General features: G+C 43.2%; 1 protein-coding gene across 1 annotated transcript in view; it reads right to left on the reverse strand.

The window, feature by feature from the left end:
- The window catches only part of LOC141089664 (uncharacterized), a 217219-nt gene that overhangs the window by 76446 nt on the left and 122529 nt on the right, over positions 1-18244 (reverse strand). Inside the window, exons 27-28 of the mRNA XM_073576146.1 lie at positions 16136-16285; positions 6353-6406 (exon numbers count right to left, since the gene is read on the reverse strand). Coding sequence (XP_073432247.1) covers positions 6353-6406; positions 16136-16285 — 204 coding nt within the window. The remainder of the gene's footprint in view (positions 1-6352; positions 6407-16135; positions 16286-18244) is intronic.

An 18244-nucleotide genomic window follows, 5' to 3' on the forward strand; every position in this document is an offset into this window, starting at 1 on the left:
TTTTTTGCAATAGGGTCTCAATAAAAGTATTGGACCCCATAACGATATGCCAAGAAAGGTCTCCATATTCTTTAAATGTTATCTCTCTTTAATTCCCTAAAATATTGCAAAAAAACCCAAACATATACAGTATATGTATCATAACAACAAACATCTGTATTGTACTTTTCCCACAATGAACTCAAAGCGCATTTCGATATTAAATGAGTTAATTTGGTATATGATCCTATGTAGTGGGCGAGTGTGTTTATAATGGATGGATGATGGATGGCTGGATTGATGGCAGGGGCGGACATACCACCGGTGCAACTGCACAGGGGCCCGAAGGTGGATGGGGGCCCCTGCAGGCAGGGGCGTCCCATAGTGGCACAGTATGCAGCCGCTATGGGGCCACTCAGACAAGATTATGGGCGGGAGTCAGAGGGGCAAGGTGTCATGCAGCATCGAGCCCTCTCACTACCTCCAGTAATCATGCCACTATCATTCCAGAGCTAGGGAGAGAGCGGCGCGCAGAGTGAAGGAGTTGAAAAAGGGGGCGTGTGTACGGAAGGAGACCAGGCTGTGGGTGCCTACGGTACACCGGGTCCGAAACTGCCGAGGCCGCGTTCAGTGTTGCAGGAAGAAAGGAAATGGGAGCCGGACAGGACCCATTACCTAGAGAGAAGGGGTGTGGTAATCGTGGGGAAGAGAGAGAATTGAGCGTGGGAAAAGACAGAGTTCCCGCCGGAGGGAAGAGAGAGCAAGGACCGGCTGAGCACTGCGGAACGAGTTGAAATGCAGAGCAGAGATCCGGGACAGGTTCACTGAGGACTCCCAGGTACCAGTGGGTGCACAGAGAGGCGGGCGCCCTGTGAAGCAGTGCGGTGCGGGTATTCAGGTACCCGCAGGTGTACCAAGGGACGATCGCCAAGTAAAGCATCGTGGTGCGTGCATCCAGTGATCGGCGGGTGCGCAGGGGAGCACATGCCGAGTAGAGACTTGTGCAGAGCTTCACACTTCAGCGCTGCAGTTCAGTGGACTAGGGGCTCACCGGGCAGAACCAGTGACCGCCCGCTGACACCAGAAGCGAGACCGTGTGTTGGGCGGGGAAGCCTGAAGATGCAGCATCGGCCTCCACTGGCATTCCATCATCCATCAGACTGCAAGAGACTAAAGGACAGCAGAGTCACGATAAGTTAAAGTTGATAGAAAGACTTGTGCTGAACCACAATTGCACCATTTAAAATGTCTCCCCCTTCCTGTTATCTCCCTGCGAGGAGTTCATTATTGTTAATTAAACTGCACTCTTGTTAACCCTTGCTCTGCGCCTCTGCGTTACTGCATCCATTTACCTGCTTTAGGCAGGAGTCACACACGTCATTGAGACACATATATATGCAGTATCTATTTATAGTTCATAGAGTTCTACATAGCATAATAGCCGCTAAATCAATTGCCGGCTTCTATAAAATCAATACAAAACCCGACATGAAAGGTCACATGGTTTACATACAGAAAATTATTTCATTTAGTTTTCTATACGTCTTTGACTAATAATTAGATTAGGGTATGTGTGTAAAATTTTTTACATGTAGGTGTTAAAATAGCGGGTAAATTCATTGAAAAAAATTGCGTGGGCTCCCACGGTAATTTCTCCACCAGAGAGGGAAAGCCAGTGAGTGAGGGCATATATTAATAGCCTAGAGACCATTGTTTTTGACCCCCCCCCAGCTAAAAAAAATCTGCCCCAGCCACCTCAGAAAAGGCGCATCTATAAGATTTGCCTTTTCTGGCACTTAGCCTCTCTATTCACATTGCCTTTAGCGGTGGCTCATGGGTTAATAATAATGGGTTAATGTCACCTTGCTATTGAAAGGTGACATTAAGCTGGGTTAATAATGGAGAGGTGTCAATAAGACACCTATCCATTATTAATCATATCGTAGTAAAGGGTTAAAAAAGACACACACACAATTAAAAATTCTTTTAATAAAATAATCACACAAAGTTTTTGAACAAATTTATTATTCTGCTAATCCAACAGCATCCCTTGTTGTCCAGTAAAAAAAAATAAAAAAGCAACAATATCCATACCTCTCCGCTGTTCAGTCAGGTCCCCCGCTGCAATCCATCACAAGGGGTTAACTAGTTTACAACAGGGACCGGTGCTAATGCTACTGGCCCCGCTGTAAACTACTGCAGAATGAATGAAATCAAGTCTGCGCAGGCGCCCCAGCTGACCGGAGATGAACTAATAAGCGTGGGAAATTTTCTGAACTTTTTCTCACGCTGTCAGTTCACCTCCGGTCAGTCGGGGACTCCGCGCAGCCTCACTGACTTTAACGGTAGTCAGTGAGGCTGCGCGGAGTCCCCGGCTGACCTGAGGTGAACTAGGGACCGTGGGAAAAAGTTCAGAAACTTTCCCACGCTTATTAGGTCATCTTCGGTCAGCTAGGGCGCCTGCGCATACATGATTTAATTCATTCTGCAGTGTTTTACAGCGGGGCCAGTAGCATTAGCACCAGTCCCAGTTGTAAACTAGTTAACCCCTTGTGATGGATTGTAGCGGGGGACCTGACTGAACGTCGGCGAGGTATGGATATTGTTGGTTTTTTATTTATTTATTTTCAGGACAACAAAGGATTCTGTTGGATTAGCAGAATAATAAATTTGTTCAAAAACTTTGTGTCGTTATTTCATTAAAAGAATTTTTAATTAATGTGTGTCTTATTTAACCCTTTACTACTATAGGATTAATGATAGATAGGTGTCCTATTGACACCTCTCTATTATTATCCCCACTTAAAGTTACCTTTCAATAGCAAGGTGACATTAACCCAATATTATTAACCCATGAGCCACCACTAAAGGCAATGGGAATAGAGAGGCTAAGTGCCAGAAAAGGCGCATCCTATAGATGCGCCTTTTCTGGGGTAGCCGGGGGCAGATTTTTTGTAGCCGGGGGGGCAAAAACAATGGTCCCTCTCTAGGCTATTAATATCTGCCCTCACTCACTGGCTTTCCCTCTCTGGCGGAGAAATTACCGCGGGAGCCCGCACAATTTTTTTCAATGAATTTACCCTTTAATTTAACACCTAGATGTACAAAATTTTACACACATACCCTAATTTAATTATTAGTCAAAGACATATAAAAAAATTAAATGAAATGAAATGGTATGCTGTATGTAAACCATGTGCCATTTCATGTCGGGCTTTGTATTGATTTTACAGAAGCCGGCAATTGATTTAGCGGCTATTATGCTATGTAGAACTCTATGAAATATATATATATATATATATATATATCTAGTCCTGCAGATGAATGCAGCACACCAAAAAAGTTCCAGTCAAAGTGCTATTTATTAGCCCATCTGGCTAGTTGCCCATACAGCGACGTTTCGGTCCTGGCAATTGTGGACATTTTTCAAGCCAGAACCGAAATGTCGCTGTATGGGCAACTAGCCACATGGGCTACTAAATAGCACTTTGACTGGAACTTTTTTGGTGTGCTGCTTTCATCTGGAGGACTGTATTTGAGGTTTGGTAAATGCCTGGAAAGCTTGCACCCGCATTATTTGTTTGTTTTTTGTGCTGCTTTGCTGCTTTTTCCTTTTTTTTTTACATATATGTGTCTCAATGACGTGTGTGTGTAATAAATTATATATGTATATGTATTCTATGTGTATATATCTATTCTTTCTATTCTTTATTTAACATGTCAGTGTGATTTTACTGTATCGCAAAATGAATTGCCGGCTTTTGTTAAAGGACACCGGTGCGTATTTCTCGCAAGTCACACGTCTGATCCGTGTGTAATCAGATTTTTTTCTCGCATCCATACATTAGACTTGCATTGGCAAGTCTTGGCCAAGAAACGCTGACAATCGCAGCATGCTGCGATTTCGCTCGCACGTATAAAATGGCTGAGAAAAAATCAGATCATAGGAGCTGTCCCATAGATTAACATTAGTCCAAGTGCTATGCGATTTTTTTTTTTTCTCACATAGCACTCTTCCGTATTTCTTGCTAGTGTGACTCCAGCCTTACACATGTCATGCAGGGAGAGACGCTGGCCAAAGAACACTTTCCCCACCTGACTGAGGATAACGCTCACTGGCTGCCGCCTCAGTCCTCCTGCGTGGCGTGTCCCAATGATGAGTACTCACCTGTAGTCAGGGGCCTGGGCAGCGCAGCACACAGGGGACAACAATGGAGGAAGAGCAGGGCTTATAGTGCATCTTCCACTCCCTCCACTGTTCTATTGCCAGCTGCATCTCCTCACAGATAAGTGGCGAGGAGGCTCACAGCACAGCAGCAGCATCTCCCCCCCACAGAGAAGAGATCTGGGGAGGAGGCTCACTGCATGGGACAGCACGGCAGCACCAGGGGGCTGATATCAGTCCTGTCTGCTGTGTCCCCATCCCCCACAGTGGGTTCTGCAGCCGTCACCAGCTGATCTCTGCACTATTAGGCTGACCTCCTCCATGGCTCATCTGATCACCTGATGTCATAGATTAGCATGTGTGTGTTTGTATACGTACATGTGGGTACAGTATATGTATGTGTCTGCACATCTGTGTGTATGTATGTATGTATGGTATATGTATGTGTGTATCTATTTGTTTCTGTGTGTGCATCTGTGTATGTATGTGTGTATCTATGTACAATATATGTATATGTGTGTATATATGTATGTGTTTACATCTGTGTATGTGTGTGTATGTATGTACAGTATATGTGTCTATCTATATGTGTATGTACATCTGTGTATGTGTGTGTAAATACAGTATATGAGTATGTATATGTATGTAAGGTATGTGTATACTATATGTGTATGTATGTAGGATATATGTATGTACAGTGTATGTTTGTATATATGTATGGTATGTGTATGTGTGTTTATGTATGGTATATGTGTGTATGTACGCTATTTGTGTATATGTATGGTATATATATGTGTGTATCTGTGTGAATGTACGGTATATGTACAGTGTATATGTGTATGTATGTACGGTATATGTACGATGTACATGATGTGTGATCCATCAGATATCTTCTTGATCACTGGGGATTCGACCACTGGGCCCCCTAGAGATTCTGAGAACAGAGGTCTGCAGTCACACACTGGATAAATCAGAGTTGTGCATGCTTGGCCTCTGCTCTCTCCATTATCTATAGAGCTGCCGAGTGCTGTGGTCGGCTATTTCCATAATTTCTGTAGACAATGAATAGAGTAGATACCAGATGATTCAGCTACGAGGCATATAATGTAATATAATATATACAAGGTTGGGCTCTGCCATTTCCAGCACTAACCACATAACGACGAGGAGGCGCTCTGCACACTTGCTGTCATGTGCCAAATAGAGTGTCAGACAAATCTTCAGGGTTCAATTCACTGATATAACTGACATTAGTCGTCCCCTGACTGCATGTCTGACTGCACTGGAACCAGCAGAACCGAATGCTATCGGATATATACGGTATATATTTATATTTATTACACTCACATATACAGTATATATGTCTCCATCTCAGTGGAAAAATATAAATAGATTTTTTAGAAATGTGCGGAAGCCCAAATAGAACTTTTGCTATGGGGCCTTTTGATTACTATGTACGCCCCTGCTTTCAGGGCAGTAATAATCAGAGCAATCTGTCTTGTTTCTCGGAGCCCAAGGCTCCAGGGGTCCCATTGCCTGATTGCCCTCATCATAAGCAGCATACTGGGCAGGGAGGGGGGCAAGACACATTTCTTGCACAGGCCCCAAGCTGGCAGTGTCCACCCATGATTGATGGATAGATACAAATCCAAAAAAATGGGGGCAGATAGTAAGTAAACAGAAGTTAATCAGCCCATGTAATGTCTCAGCTCAAGGAATGCTTGGTAATGGCTCTGCTATTATGAGCCAAAACCTTGCATAGGCTGGTTAAAATCCATTTTTTCACTATCTGACCTAGGCGTTCTTCTTCCATTTTTTGGATTTATGTATAAATAGAATATATATATATTGTATATTCGTGTCTATAGCTATGTGTTTATATACAAGGAAAAATAGCAGCACAATTATGATGTTGTAGGTGCAATACTTCTGCAAGAAACCAGCCAAGAAGTCTTCCAAATGTAGAAAAAAAATAGATTGGAAGCAGCACTCAGATGGAAATCAGGGAAAAAAGTTGAGTTTACTCATACAGGTACATGCAACATATCAGCTCCACATTTTAAGCATTTCTCATGCAAAGTCTACTTTTTTCACAGACTTCCATTGGAGTGTTGCTTCCAATTTAACATACAGATACATACTGTATATACATATTTATTTTTTATTTTTTTTAACACATATTTTATATATATAATTTTTTTTACCCACCTCATTGTACACAGTTTTAGTTTTGCTCTGTTCTTGTTTACTTGCAAGCAACTCCTGTAAGACATGGAGATATGAATTGCTAAAATCATTGTAAAGTCTCATTGTAAAATTGTAAATTATTGCAGTTACACATGTTTTGTTATACCCGTGTTTATTTCCTTTGTGTGTACTGGAACAACACGAAAAGAGAAAAAAAGGCATATTGGACATAATTTCACACAAAACCACAAAAATGGGCTTAATATTTGGTTGTACACCCTTTGAAATAAATAACTACAATCAATTGCTTCCTATAACCATCAACTAGCTTCTTGCACCTTTTAACTGGAATTTTGGACTACTCTTCGTTTGCAAATTGCTCCAGGTATCTCATATTTGAAGGGTGCCTTCTCCCAACCGCAATTTTAAGATCTCTCCACAGGATTTCAATGAAATACAGATCCGGACTCATTGCTGCCACTTCAGAACTCTCCAGCGCTTTGTTTGCATCCATTTCTGGGTGCTTCTTGAAGTATGTTGGGGGAGATATCCTGATGGAAGACTCATGACCTAGGCCTCAAACCCAGCTTCTGACACGTGGCACTATATTGCAATTCAAAATACTTTAGTAATCTTCAGATTTCATAATGCCTTACACACAGACAGAGGCAGCAAACTAACACCAAAACGTCTTTGAACCTACACCATATTTGAATGTAGGTACTGTGTCCTTTTCTTTGTAGGCCTCATTCCGTTTTTGGCAAACAGAAGAATGATGTGCTTTACCAAAAAGCTCAATCTTGGTCTCATCTGTCCACAAGACACTTTCCCAGAAGGATTTTGGCATAGGCCTCTTTCACACATCAGTTTTTTTACAATCAGTTGCAATCCGTCAAAGTTTGAAAAAAAATGGATCCTGCTCAGATTGTGAAAAACTGATGCGACGGATCAGTTTTTTTGACGTCTCCGTTGCAGCAGCTGTAGGGGTTAAATTAAAGGAAGAGAAATTATTCAGGGCATGCTCAGTTTTAACCCCTTTACTCCCAAGGGTGGTTTGCATGTTATTGCCCGGGCCAATTTTTACAATTCTGACCACTGTCCCCAGGGGTCTCAAACTCACGGCCCGCGGGCCAACTGCGGCCCTCGGGACAATAGTTTGCGGCCCTCACCTCATGGGCCCTCGGGACAATAGTTTGCGGCCCTCACCTCATGGGCCTTCGGGACAATAGTTTGCGGCCCTCACCTCGGCCGGGATCACACATGCGAGAAATATGGCCGAGTCTTGCATGTGAAATCCCAGTCACACGTACCACCGCTCATTAAGGTCATGAATATGGATGCCACTCCACTCTCATAGGCGTGGCACCCATATTCATGAGCTTAATGAGCGGTACCACGTGATGTGTGACCGCGCGCTCATACAGGAAGAAGAGGTCGGCACTGGACCATCGGAGCTGCAGCAGGAGGAGGTGAGTATGATGATGGCTAGAGAGTCACAGCAGCCTGCTGTCAGCAGGTAAGGCGTATGAGTCACTCTCACAACACATGCAGCAGGAGCAGCCAAGCAGGGACCGGACCGCGTCACAGACTCAGGTGCGCTGGGTTCAGAATGAGCGGTGGCACGGTGCGGTATATTGATCTCGGAGGCGGGACATCAGCCGGCCTTATTGCGAACTTGCGCCATTACCCTGGGCTCAGAAGCGGAGGCGGCCGCGGAAATTGCTGCTCAGCGGGAAAGATGCATCGGCTAACACTGAAACAGTGACACCAAGTGCAATTATCTATTACACAGCCCCAAACATGTCTTTTTCAAAGCCTGCAGTGAAGAGAAAGGTTGGTGATGAACACAGATAATTTCAGGAAAAGTGGGAAGTACAATATTTCTTTGTTGAGCACAGGGGCATCTCGACTAGTCTTATTTGCACAGAGAAAGTTGCATTGCACAAAGAATACCATTTGAAACATCATTACATAACTAGACATGCTGAGGAGCATGCAAAATACCAGGGAGATGAAAGAGCCAACCGGGTTGCTAATCTCAAAAGATATCTACTGAGGCAACAAGATTTCTTTAAGAAAGCAACCAAAGAGAATAATGCAGAAGTCGAAGCTAGCTACGTGGTTAGTGAGATGATTGCTAAAGCAGGAAAGCCATTCAAAGAAGGTGAAATTGTAAAAAAGTGCATATTACAGGCTGCAAGTATTGTCTATCCAGAAAAGAAAGGTCAGTTTAGCAACATCAGCCTTTCTGCCAACACCGTAGCAGAGCGCATTTCTGACCTGTCAAGTGACATTTATGATCAACTGTGTGAGAAAGCAAAATGTTTCAGTGTATACTCAGTCGCTCTTGATGAGACCACAGACATCACCGACACTGCCCAGGTCGCAATCTATGTCCGTGGTGTTGATGACAATTTTGAAGTCATAGAGGAGTTGCTCACAGTGATTCCAATGCATGGCCAGACCACCGCTCAGGAGATATTTCACCAGCTGTGTGATGCCATTGAGAATGCCGGTTTACCTTGGAGGAGGTTTGTTGGAATAACAACTGATGGAGCGCCATCAATGAGAGGGAGGAAAAATGGACTGGTGGCACTTGTTAAAAAAAACTGGAAGAGGAAGGTGTGGAGGAGGTCATTGCTCTGCACTGCATTATCCATCAGCAGGCCCTTTGCAGCAAATGCCTGAAGTTTGACAATGTGATGTCTTTCGTTGTGAAATGCATCAACCAAATCAGATCCAGGGGCTTAAACCACAGAAGGTTTCGTGCTTTTTCAGAAGAAATGGAGTCAGAATATGGGGATGTGATCTACTTCACCGAGGTACGTTGGGTCAGCAGGGGAAACATATTGAAGAGATTTTTTGAGTTGAGAGTGGAAGTGAAAGCCTTCATGGAGAAAGATGGGGCTGCTGTTCCTGTGCTAAGTGCTCCAAAATGGCTCCTGGACATAGCTATTTTTGTTGATGTCACACATGAGCTTAATGTACTGAACAAGAAGTTACAAGGCCAGGGGCAACTTGTCAGTGCTGCCTATGACAACGTGAGAGCATTCTCTACAAAACTTATGTTATGGAAAGCCCAGCTTTCTCAGACAAACCTTTGCCATTTCCCATCACGCAAGGCACTCATGGAAGCAGGCACACCATTCAGTGGTGAGGAGTATATGGATGTCATTTTGAAGCTACAGGAGGAATTTGATCACAGATTTGCAGACTTCAAGACGCACAGAGCCACATTTCAAATTTTTGCGGACCCCTTCTCCTTTGATGTGCAAGATGCCCCTCCTGTGCTTCAAATGGAGCTCATTGACCTGCAGTGCAACTCTGAACTCAAAGACAAGTTCAGGGAGGTGAGTGGAAAAGCAGACAAGCTCGGGCAATTTTTGAGAGGATTACTACCCAGCTTCACTGAGCTTTCCCGAATGTTCAAGCGGACTATGTATCTTTTTGGGAGCACATACTTGTGCGAAAAGCTCTTCTCTATCTTAAACTTCAGTAAGTCCAAGTACAGGTCCAGATTTACTGATGAGCATCTTCAAGCCCTACTGAGGGTCTCAACTGCTTCCTCCCTTAAGCCAAATGTGGCTTGGCTATGCGAGAGTAAGCTCTGCCAGATCTCTAGCAGCAAGAAGTAGGCAGAAGAAGCCATGTTCAAAACAGTTTATGTTCAATGTTCCATTCATGTTCAAAAAGTTAATTGTTAAAGAACTGTTAATACAGACATCTGAATCTGAATAATAATAATTACATTTCTCTAGTCAGCAACTACCGTATTTACTCGTGTATAAGCCGACCCGTTCAGCCAGCAGATGGGCAACGCACGCTAACCACATCATCGCGCCCCCTGCTGCCTAAACATCACTGACACAGGATGCAGCAGAGACAGCGGTGAGCAGCGATGGACCGGGGGACAGGTGAATATCGCTATACTCACCCATCCTGCCGCGGTCTCTGCAGCCTCGCTTCTCCACTGTCTCCCTTCTTGTCTTCAGCGGTCACATGGTACCGCTCATTACACTCATGAATATGCGCATATTCATGAGTGTAATGAGCGGTACCACGTGAACGCTGAAGACAGGAAGGGAGACAGTGGAGAAGCGAGGCTGCAGAGTGCGCGGCAGGACAGGTAAGTATGATCTCTGACACCCCCGCTCCCCCTCCCCCGCCGACCCCTAGGTATATGACCCGTGCATAAGCTGATAGGAGGACTTTCAGCCCAAAAAAATGGGCTGAAAATCTCGGCTTATACACAAGTATATACGGTATATGTGGTTTCTTCAGTCTTCTATATCGGCTGTATTATTATCATTTTAATTTTATTTATTACTGATTGATTTATTTTTTTCTTATGATTTTGTTAATTTATTTTTATTTTTTAACACAAAATAAGATGAAAAAATAAAGACATTTGATAACATTGGAATGTTTTTGTAAGAGCTTTTCTTGTGGAAAACCTGATGCGGCCCAGCCTCACCCAGATTCTACCTCCAGCGGCCCCCGGGTAAATTGAGTTTGAGACCCCTGCTTTATGAGGTAATAACTCTGGAACGCTTCCATGGATCCCAGTGATTCTGACACTGTTTTCTCGTGACATATGTTACTTCATGCTAGTGGTAGAATTTCATTCATATAACTTGCGTTTATTTGAGAAAAAAATGGAAATTTGGCGAAAATTTAGAAAATTTTGCAATTTTCCAACTTTGAATGTTTATGCTCTTAAATCACAGAGATATGGCACTCAAAAAACTTAATAAGTAACATTTCCCACATGTTCACTTTACATCAGCACAATTTGGGAACCAAAATTTTTTTTTGTTAGGAAGTTATAAGGGTTAAAATTTGACAGCGATTTCTCATTTTTACAACACCATTTTATTTTTACAGACCACATCACATTTGAAGTCACTTTGAGTGGTCTATATGATATAAAATACCCAAAAGTGACACCATTCTAAAAACTGCACCCCTCAAGGTGCTCAAAACCAGATTCAAGAAGTTTATTAACCCTTCAGGTGCTTCACAGGAATTTTTTGAATGTTTAAAAAAAATGAACATTTAACAACTTTTTTTCACAAAAAAAAATTACTTCAGGTTCAATTTTTTTTTATTTTACCAAGGGTAACAGGAGAAATTGGACTGGAAAAGTTATTGTGCAATTTGTCATGAGTACGCCGATACCTGATATGTGGGGGGGAAACCACTGTTTGGGCGCATATCAGAGCTCGGAAGGGAAGGAGCGCCGTTTGACTTTTTCTCTGCAAAATTGGCTGGAATTCAGATTGGACGCCATGTCACATTTGGAGAGCCCCTGATGTGCCTAAACAGTGGAAACCCCCCACAAGTGACCCCATTTTGGAAACTAGACCCCCCAAGGAACTTATCTAGATATGTGGTGAGCACTTTGAAACCCCAAGGGCTTCACAGAAGTTTATAACGTACAGCTGTACAATTAAAAAATCATATTTTTTCCACAAAAATGATCTTTTCACTCCCAATTGTTAATTTCCCAAGAGTAGCAGGACCCCAAAAGTTATTGTGCAATTTGTCCTGAATACGCTGATACCCCATATGTGGGGGTAAACCACTATTTGGGCGCATGGCAGAGCTCGGAAGGGAAACAGCGCCATTTGACTTTTTTGGCTGGAATTGGGATCAGACGCCATTTCGCATTTGGAAAGCCCCTGATGTGCCAAAACAGTGGAAACCCCCCAATTCTAACGCCAACCCTAACCCCAACACACCCCTAGCCCTAACCCTAGCCCTAACCCTAATGGGAAAATGGAAATAAATATATATTTTTTATTTTATTATTTTTCCCTAACTAAGGGGGTGATAACGGGGGGTTTGATTTACTATTTATAGCAGGTTTTCATTTTTGGCAGCTGTCACATGCTAAAAGACACTTTTTATTGTAAAAATAGTTTATGCATCATCACATTTTGAGAGCTATAATTTTTCCATATTTTGACCCACCGAATCATGTGAGGTCTTATTTTTTGCGGGATGAGTTGACTTTTTTATTGGTACCATTTTTGGGCACGTGACATTTTTTGATCGCTTTTTATTCCGATTTTTGGGACGCAGAATGAACAAAAACCAGCATTTCGTGATTTTCTTTTGGGGGGTGCGTTTACACCGTTCCGCGTGCGGTAAAATTGATAAAGCAGTTTTATTCTTCGGGTCAGTACGGTTACAGCGATACCTCATTTATGTCTTTTTTTATGTTTTGGCGCTTTTATGCAATGAAAACAATTTTATATAAAAAATAATTATTTTTGCATCGCTTTATTCTGCGAGCTATAACTTTTTTATTTTTTCGCTGATGATGCTGTGTGGCAGCTCGTTTTTTGCGGGACAAGATGACGTTTTCAGCGGTACCATGGTTAATTATATCCGTCTTTTTGATAGCGCGTTATTGCACTTTTTGTTAACTAGTGGGACAGTTTTATAGGGCGGGTCGTTAAGGACGCGGCGATACTAAATATGTGTACTTTTATTGTTTTGTTTGTTTTTTTTATTTTCAAAAAATGAATTTATTAGGGAATATTTTTTGTTTTTTAATTTATTTAGCAAATTTTTATAAATTATTTTTACACTTTTTTTTTTACTTTATTACGTTGTCCCAAGGGGGACATCACTGTCATGTGACAGATCGCTGATCTGTCACATCACAGATCACTGTGACAGATCAGCGATCTGTCACAGGCAGTGCTGCAGGCTTCCACATGCCGGCACTTTGCAGGCATGAGGAAGCCGCCTCCCTGCAGGCCCCCGAAGGTCCCCGCCGCCATTTTGGATTCGGGGACCTGCAGGGAAGGAGACCCCTGCAGCAGCGCTGCACATCGCGCTGCTGTGGGGGTCTTAGGGAAGCACGGAGGGAGCCCCCTCCCCGCCGATGCTTCTCTAAATCCCCAGTACACTGCAAACGTGTTTGATCGCAGTGTGCCTGGGGATAACGTGTCGGGGCGGTCCGTGACCGCCCCTGACACATAGTGCCGGGTATCAGCTGTGATAATCAGCTGACACCTGGCCGCGATCAGCTGCGCTCCCCCGTGAGCGCAGCGGATCACGCTAGACGTACTTTTCCGTCCTCGGGACTTAGTTGTCAGGTCACATGGACGGAATAGTATGTCTAATGTAGGAAAGGGGTTAAAAAACGGAATCCGTCAACGTCATCTTTTGCCGGACAGCGACGGATCCTGCGCCCATAGGCTTCCATTATAGCCAACGACAGACAGCGCTGTATCCGTCGCTGTCCGACTTTTCGACGTAGGCAAAAAACGTTACTTTGTCTGTCGTCTCCAGCCGACGGACAAAGAATTTCCGACTGATCCATCAAACGACGGATGAAACGTGCGGCCATCCGTAGCAATCCGTCACTAATACAAGTCTATCAGAAAAAATGGATCCAGCAGCATCAGTCGCTGGATCTGTTTTTTTTTCGAAACACGACAGATTGTGACTGATGGCAAAAAACTGATGTGTGAAAGAGGCCTTACAAACATTTTGTCAAATTGCAGTCTAGCTTTTTATGTCTGTGTGAGCAGTGGGGTCCTCCTGGATTTCCTGCAATAGCGTTTCATTTCACTCAAATGTTGATGGATAGTTTGTGCTGACACTGATATACCCTGAGCCTGCAAGACAGCTTGAATTTCTTTGGAACTTGATAGAGGCTGCTTATTCACCATCCAGACTATCATGCGTTGCAACCTTTCATCAATTTTTCTCTGCCATCCACATCTAGGGAGGTTAGCTACAGCACCATGGGTTGTAATCTTCTTGATTGTGTACCGTGGAAAAAGGAACATCAAGATCTCTGGAGATCAGCTTGTTACTTTGAGAGTGTTGATATTTTTCAACAATTTTGGTTCTTAAGTCCTCAGACAATTTTCTTTCTCCTCTTTCTTATCCATGCTTAGTGTGGCACACACTGACACACATTGCAAAGATTTAGTCAACTTCTACCCTTTTTATCTGGATTCAGGTGTTATTTTCATATTGCCCACACCTGTTACTTGTCACAGGTGAGTTTGAATGAGCATCACATGCTTGAAACAAAGTTGTTTACCCACATTTTTGGAAACGTGCCAACAGTTTTGTCCGGCCCATTTTTGGGGTTTTGTATGAAAATAGCCAATTTATCTTTTTTTCCTGTTGTTTTTGTGTGTTGTTCCAATACACACAAATGAAATAAACATGTATAACAAAACTTGTGAAAATGCAATAATTTAAGGGTGTCAACACATTTGGCCATGACTGTATCAGTATCAATAAACATTTAATACTTTTAGGTCATATCTTTTTGTGTGACATGTTTCTGTCTCTTATGACTCGCCACTCCCACCTATCAGTTGTTCCCATTGTCGGTTGGATATGATTAGTTGCGCAGAGGAACAGTACAGCTCTGTCAACTGTATAGTGGCCGCAGCATCTGTCTTGTTCCTAATGATATATTAAAGGGATTGTCCAGTACTTGCTGTTGAGGGCCAATTCTTAGGATGGGTCATCAATACGAAATCAGTGGGGATGTGACACCCAGCACCCCCGCCAAAGAGTTGTTCCCGGTGCCAACTGTAAGTGATCAGTTGCAGAATGGAACTAAACAACTCAGACAACTGTATTGTGGCTGCGACCGTATACTACAGATCATGCCTATTCAGTAGAAATCAGCAGATTTACAGTGCCCAGCCATGGCCACAATACAGTTGAAGGAGCTGTGCTGTGCCGCTCCGCAACTGATCACAACCTGCCGCTGCCAGCACTGTGAGCAACCGGGAACCCCCATCCGATTTCATATTGATGACCTACCCTAAAGATAAAAGTACTGAACAACCCCTCTAAGGCTACTTTCACACGTCCGTCGGTGGCATTCCGGCTCCGTGCGGCATAAAGATGGAGTGCCGGATCCAGCCGTGAATGGAGGGACCGGAAGTATATGCGGCGCATCTTACGGCGCCTGACACAGCTATGTTGCGGAGTCGCCGGGGAAGAAAAGGATCCACGAGCCAGTGAACAGGGTATGAAAAAGAGAGAACGGGGTATGAAAGAGAGAGAGAGAGAACGGGGTATGAAAGAGAGAGAGAGAGAACGGGGTAAGAAAGAGAGAGAGAGAGAACGGGGTATGAAAGAGAGAGAGAGAGAACGGGGTATGAAAGAGAGAGAGAGAGAACGGGGTATGAAAGAGAGAGAGAGAGAACGGGGTATGAAAGAGAGAGATATCCGGGCATGCGCACAGGGTAAAACCGTGCATGCGGTGGCCGGATCAGGTAGAAGCCTGATCCGGCGGCCGGAATGTGCCATAGCGTAACATTGTCCCGCAGAGCCGGGAGGGCCGCATCCGGCCATGTCCGGCTTTTTTCGCCGGACAAAAAAACGCTGCAGCACCCGTCCTGTCCAGCCGCCGGACAGAGGAATTCAGCTGGATCCGGTAAAAACCGGAACAAACGGAAGCACATGCGGCACGATCCGGCGCATGTGCTTCTCAATGACAAAAAAACGCATCCGGCGGTAAAAAAACCCGGATCCGTTTTTTTTACACACATGCCGGATTGTGCCTGACGGCACAAACCGGATGTGTGAAAGAGGCCTAAGCTACATTCTAATAGTGCTTACGATTGATATATAAGAAAATGAAATAGAGTGAGATAAATACTTAGGTAGATCAATATGATTCTTTTCTAACAATACCCTTTCTCATCTGCTAGACTGCAGCATTTACCTACAACATTTGTCTAAAAGAAGCATATTTAACATTACAAATATGCTAATAAAGTGATATGTCCGATGTTTCCATCATGTACATACCTGCTCTTTCTGGTACAGATTCTGCTGCTCTTGTTGAAGTAGATTTTCATAAAACATGGAGTACGATTCAAAGTTACTCTGCTCTCTTGCCATTATGGCACAAGCCAGCAATGTAAGGCAATTTTCTAAATGCTCCTGGCTGAATGTAACCTAAAAATTATAGTAGCAAACATTTAGCAAAGGAATATTGAGAGTTGAGTCTCCAGAGTATACAAATAATACCTATGCAGACATACTTCATACTAATACAAAAATAAAGATTGAAGGGGGCATTAATTAAAACTGACGTACTTTAGGCCAGTCTTAATAAAATGTAACTTTGGAGTAATTTTAACATACATCTTCATTGAATATCCAGTGATCTCTATCAAGGATATCTTCACATGCAAGGTTTTTGCTGCAGCCAACACCTGCTCTCTTCACAGTAAAAATGCTGCGTTCAAAACACAAATTTTGCAGCATTTTCACAGCACTTTTTCTATTTTTTTTGGGTGCAGATTACAGGTGTGTGCCTTTTTGGCAGAACATGTTTAATAAAGTTAGTGTTATTCACCAAAAATGGTGTAAAAACAATTGTTGCTTTCTTTGCAGTGTTTTTCACTTTCTCATTACTACGGGTAAAAAAAACGTTGAAAAATGCTGTAAAAATGCTGAAAGAACTGACATGCTGCAGATTTAGTAAATGCTGCAGTTCTCAAATTTAGTCAGAACAAAAAAAAAAAGCAAGGGCATGAGATTTCTGAAAACTAATAGGTTTTACTGGTACTGTAAAAAGCAACTGTTTACTTGCATAAAAAAATGCTGCAAAAAACCCAAAAAACGCTGCTTGTGAAAATAGTCTAACTGCATTGGTCGATCATTATTGGGGGTTTGGGCTCAGGATCTGGAGCAAACTCTTCCATTTTAGAATATGGCTGATAACTTCTGTATCTCTTTTTTTGTTTGTTATTCTTACTGGTATTAATGTTTCATAATGCATGTCTAAATATGTTTCAAATCTTTTAAAAAAATGATGATGAAACTGATGGTGTAAGATGCGCCTTTTTTATTAGATGAAACACTTAACAAATTGAGTGCATTTTTCAATACAGTTTAGGCCACTTTCTGGCATAATTTTTTGCCCCTTCCTCTAAGCTCTACCCAGTTTTTTTTTAAAGTGTAGTGAGTGGCAGAAAACGTTTAAAAGTCGCAAATAATAGTATAAAAATAGTGTGTGCTATAGTTTTCAACATTTTGTTAAGCGAGTTTCTGATCACAATAGTAAATGTCCCCCAAACTGAGATGTTTACCTAAGAATATAAAAGAATATACATTGTAGCGCCCGCATCTCTGCTTGCAGTTCCTCTCTCCCTGCAGAGACACCAGCTTACTTACAGCCAAGGCTCCCTTCTTGCTCCTTCCAGGTATGCTGCTGCCAAGGGTGTGTGCACTCCTAGCAGGTCTCCAGGCACTGTGCTTAGGGCACGCGTGTGCGCACACTTCCTCTCTCTTAATGGGACCGCACGTGTTCCTCTAAAGTGTCCCCAGCCAATAGCAGGAGGTCACTTCCTCCAACATGGAGGTGCCTGTGCAATGTTGTTAGATTGTTCCTAACATGCTTATCAGTTCTCAGGTCCCAATATGTGCATCCTAGCCTGCTGTACCCGCCAGTGCTCATCTCTCTGTCATACTGTCCTGTCTGCATCTACGGTTCCTGTCATCTTCTCTGCCTGCCTGTATCTGTTGGACATTTCCCCGGGCCATCCCAGCTACCCATTCCTAGGGGTCAGCTGCCATCTACCCAAGGTCAGTCCTGGAGTAGCACCTGGATCACCTCTCTTGTCTCTCTACGGACCTCAGTGTCGTTAGTTACTGCATGTCCGTGGTCAGATTCGATGAGGGTCCTAGTCATGCCCATCCAGGTCTTCCTTGGGCTTTGGCACAGTGGTTCCACCACCCAGCCTGTTACAACCATGCTGGGGACTCTTATACCATCGCGCTCTAGGATCAAGTCCAAACAAGTCACCAGTTGTGAATCATAAAACTCCAATTTAAAATCAATGAAACCAACCAGCTAACTATCTAATAAATATGGGGTCTCCTGTCTCTTCCCTGACAGATGACATCAGA

This window comes from Dendrobates tinctorius, unplaced genomic scaffold (assembly GCF_039654945.1).
Source record: "Dendrobates tinctorius isolate UK_male_01 unplaced genomic scaffold, ASM3965494v1 ptg000046l, whole genome shotgun sequence".
Taxonomy (NCBI): Eukaryota; Metazoa; Chordata; class Amphibia; order Anura; family Dendrobatidae; genus Dendrobates; species Dendrobates tinctorius.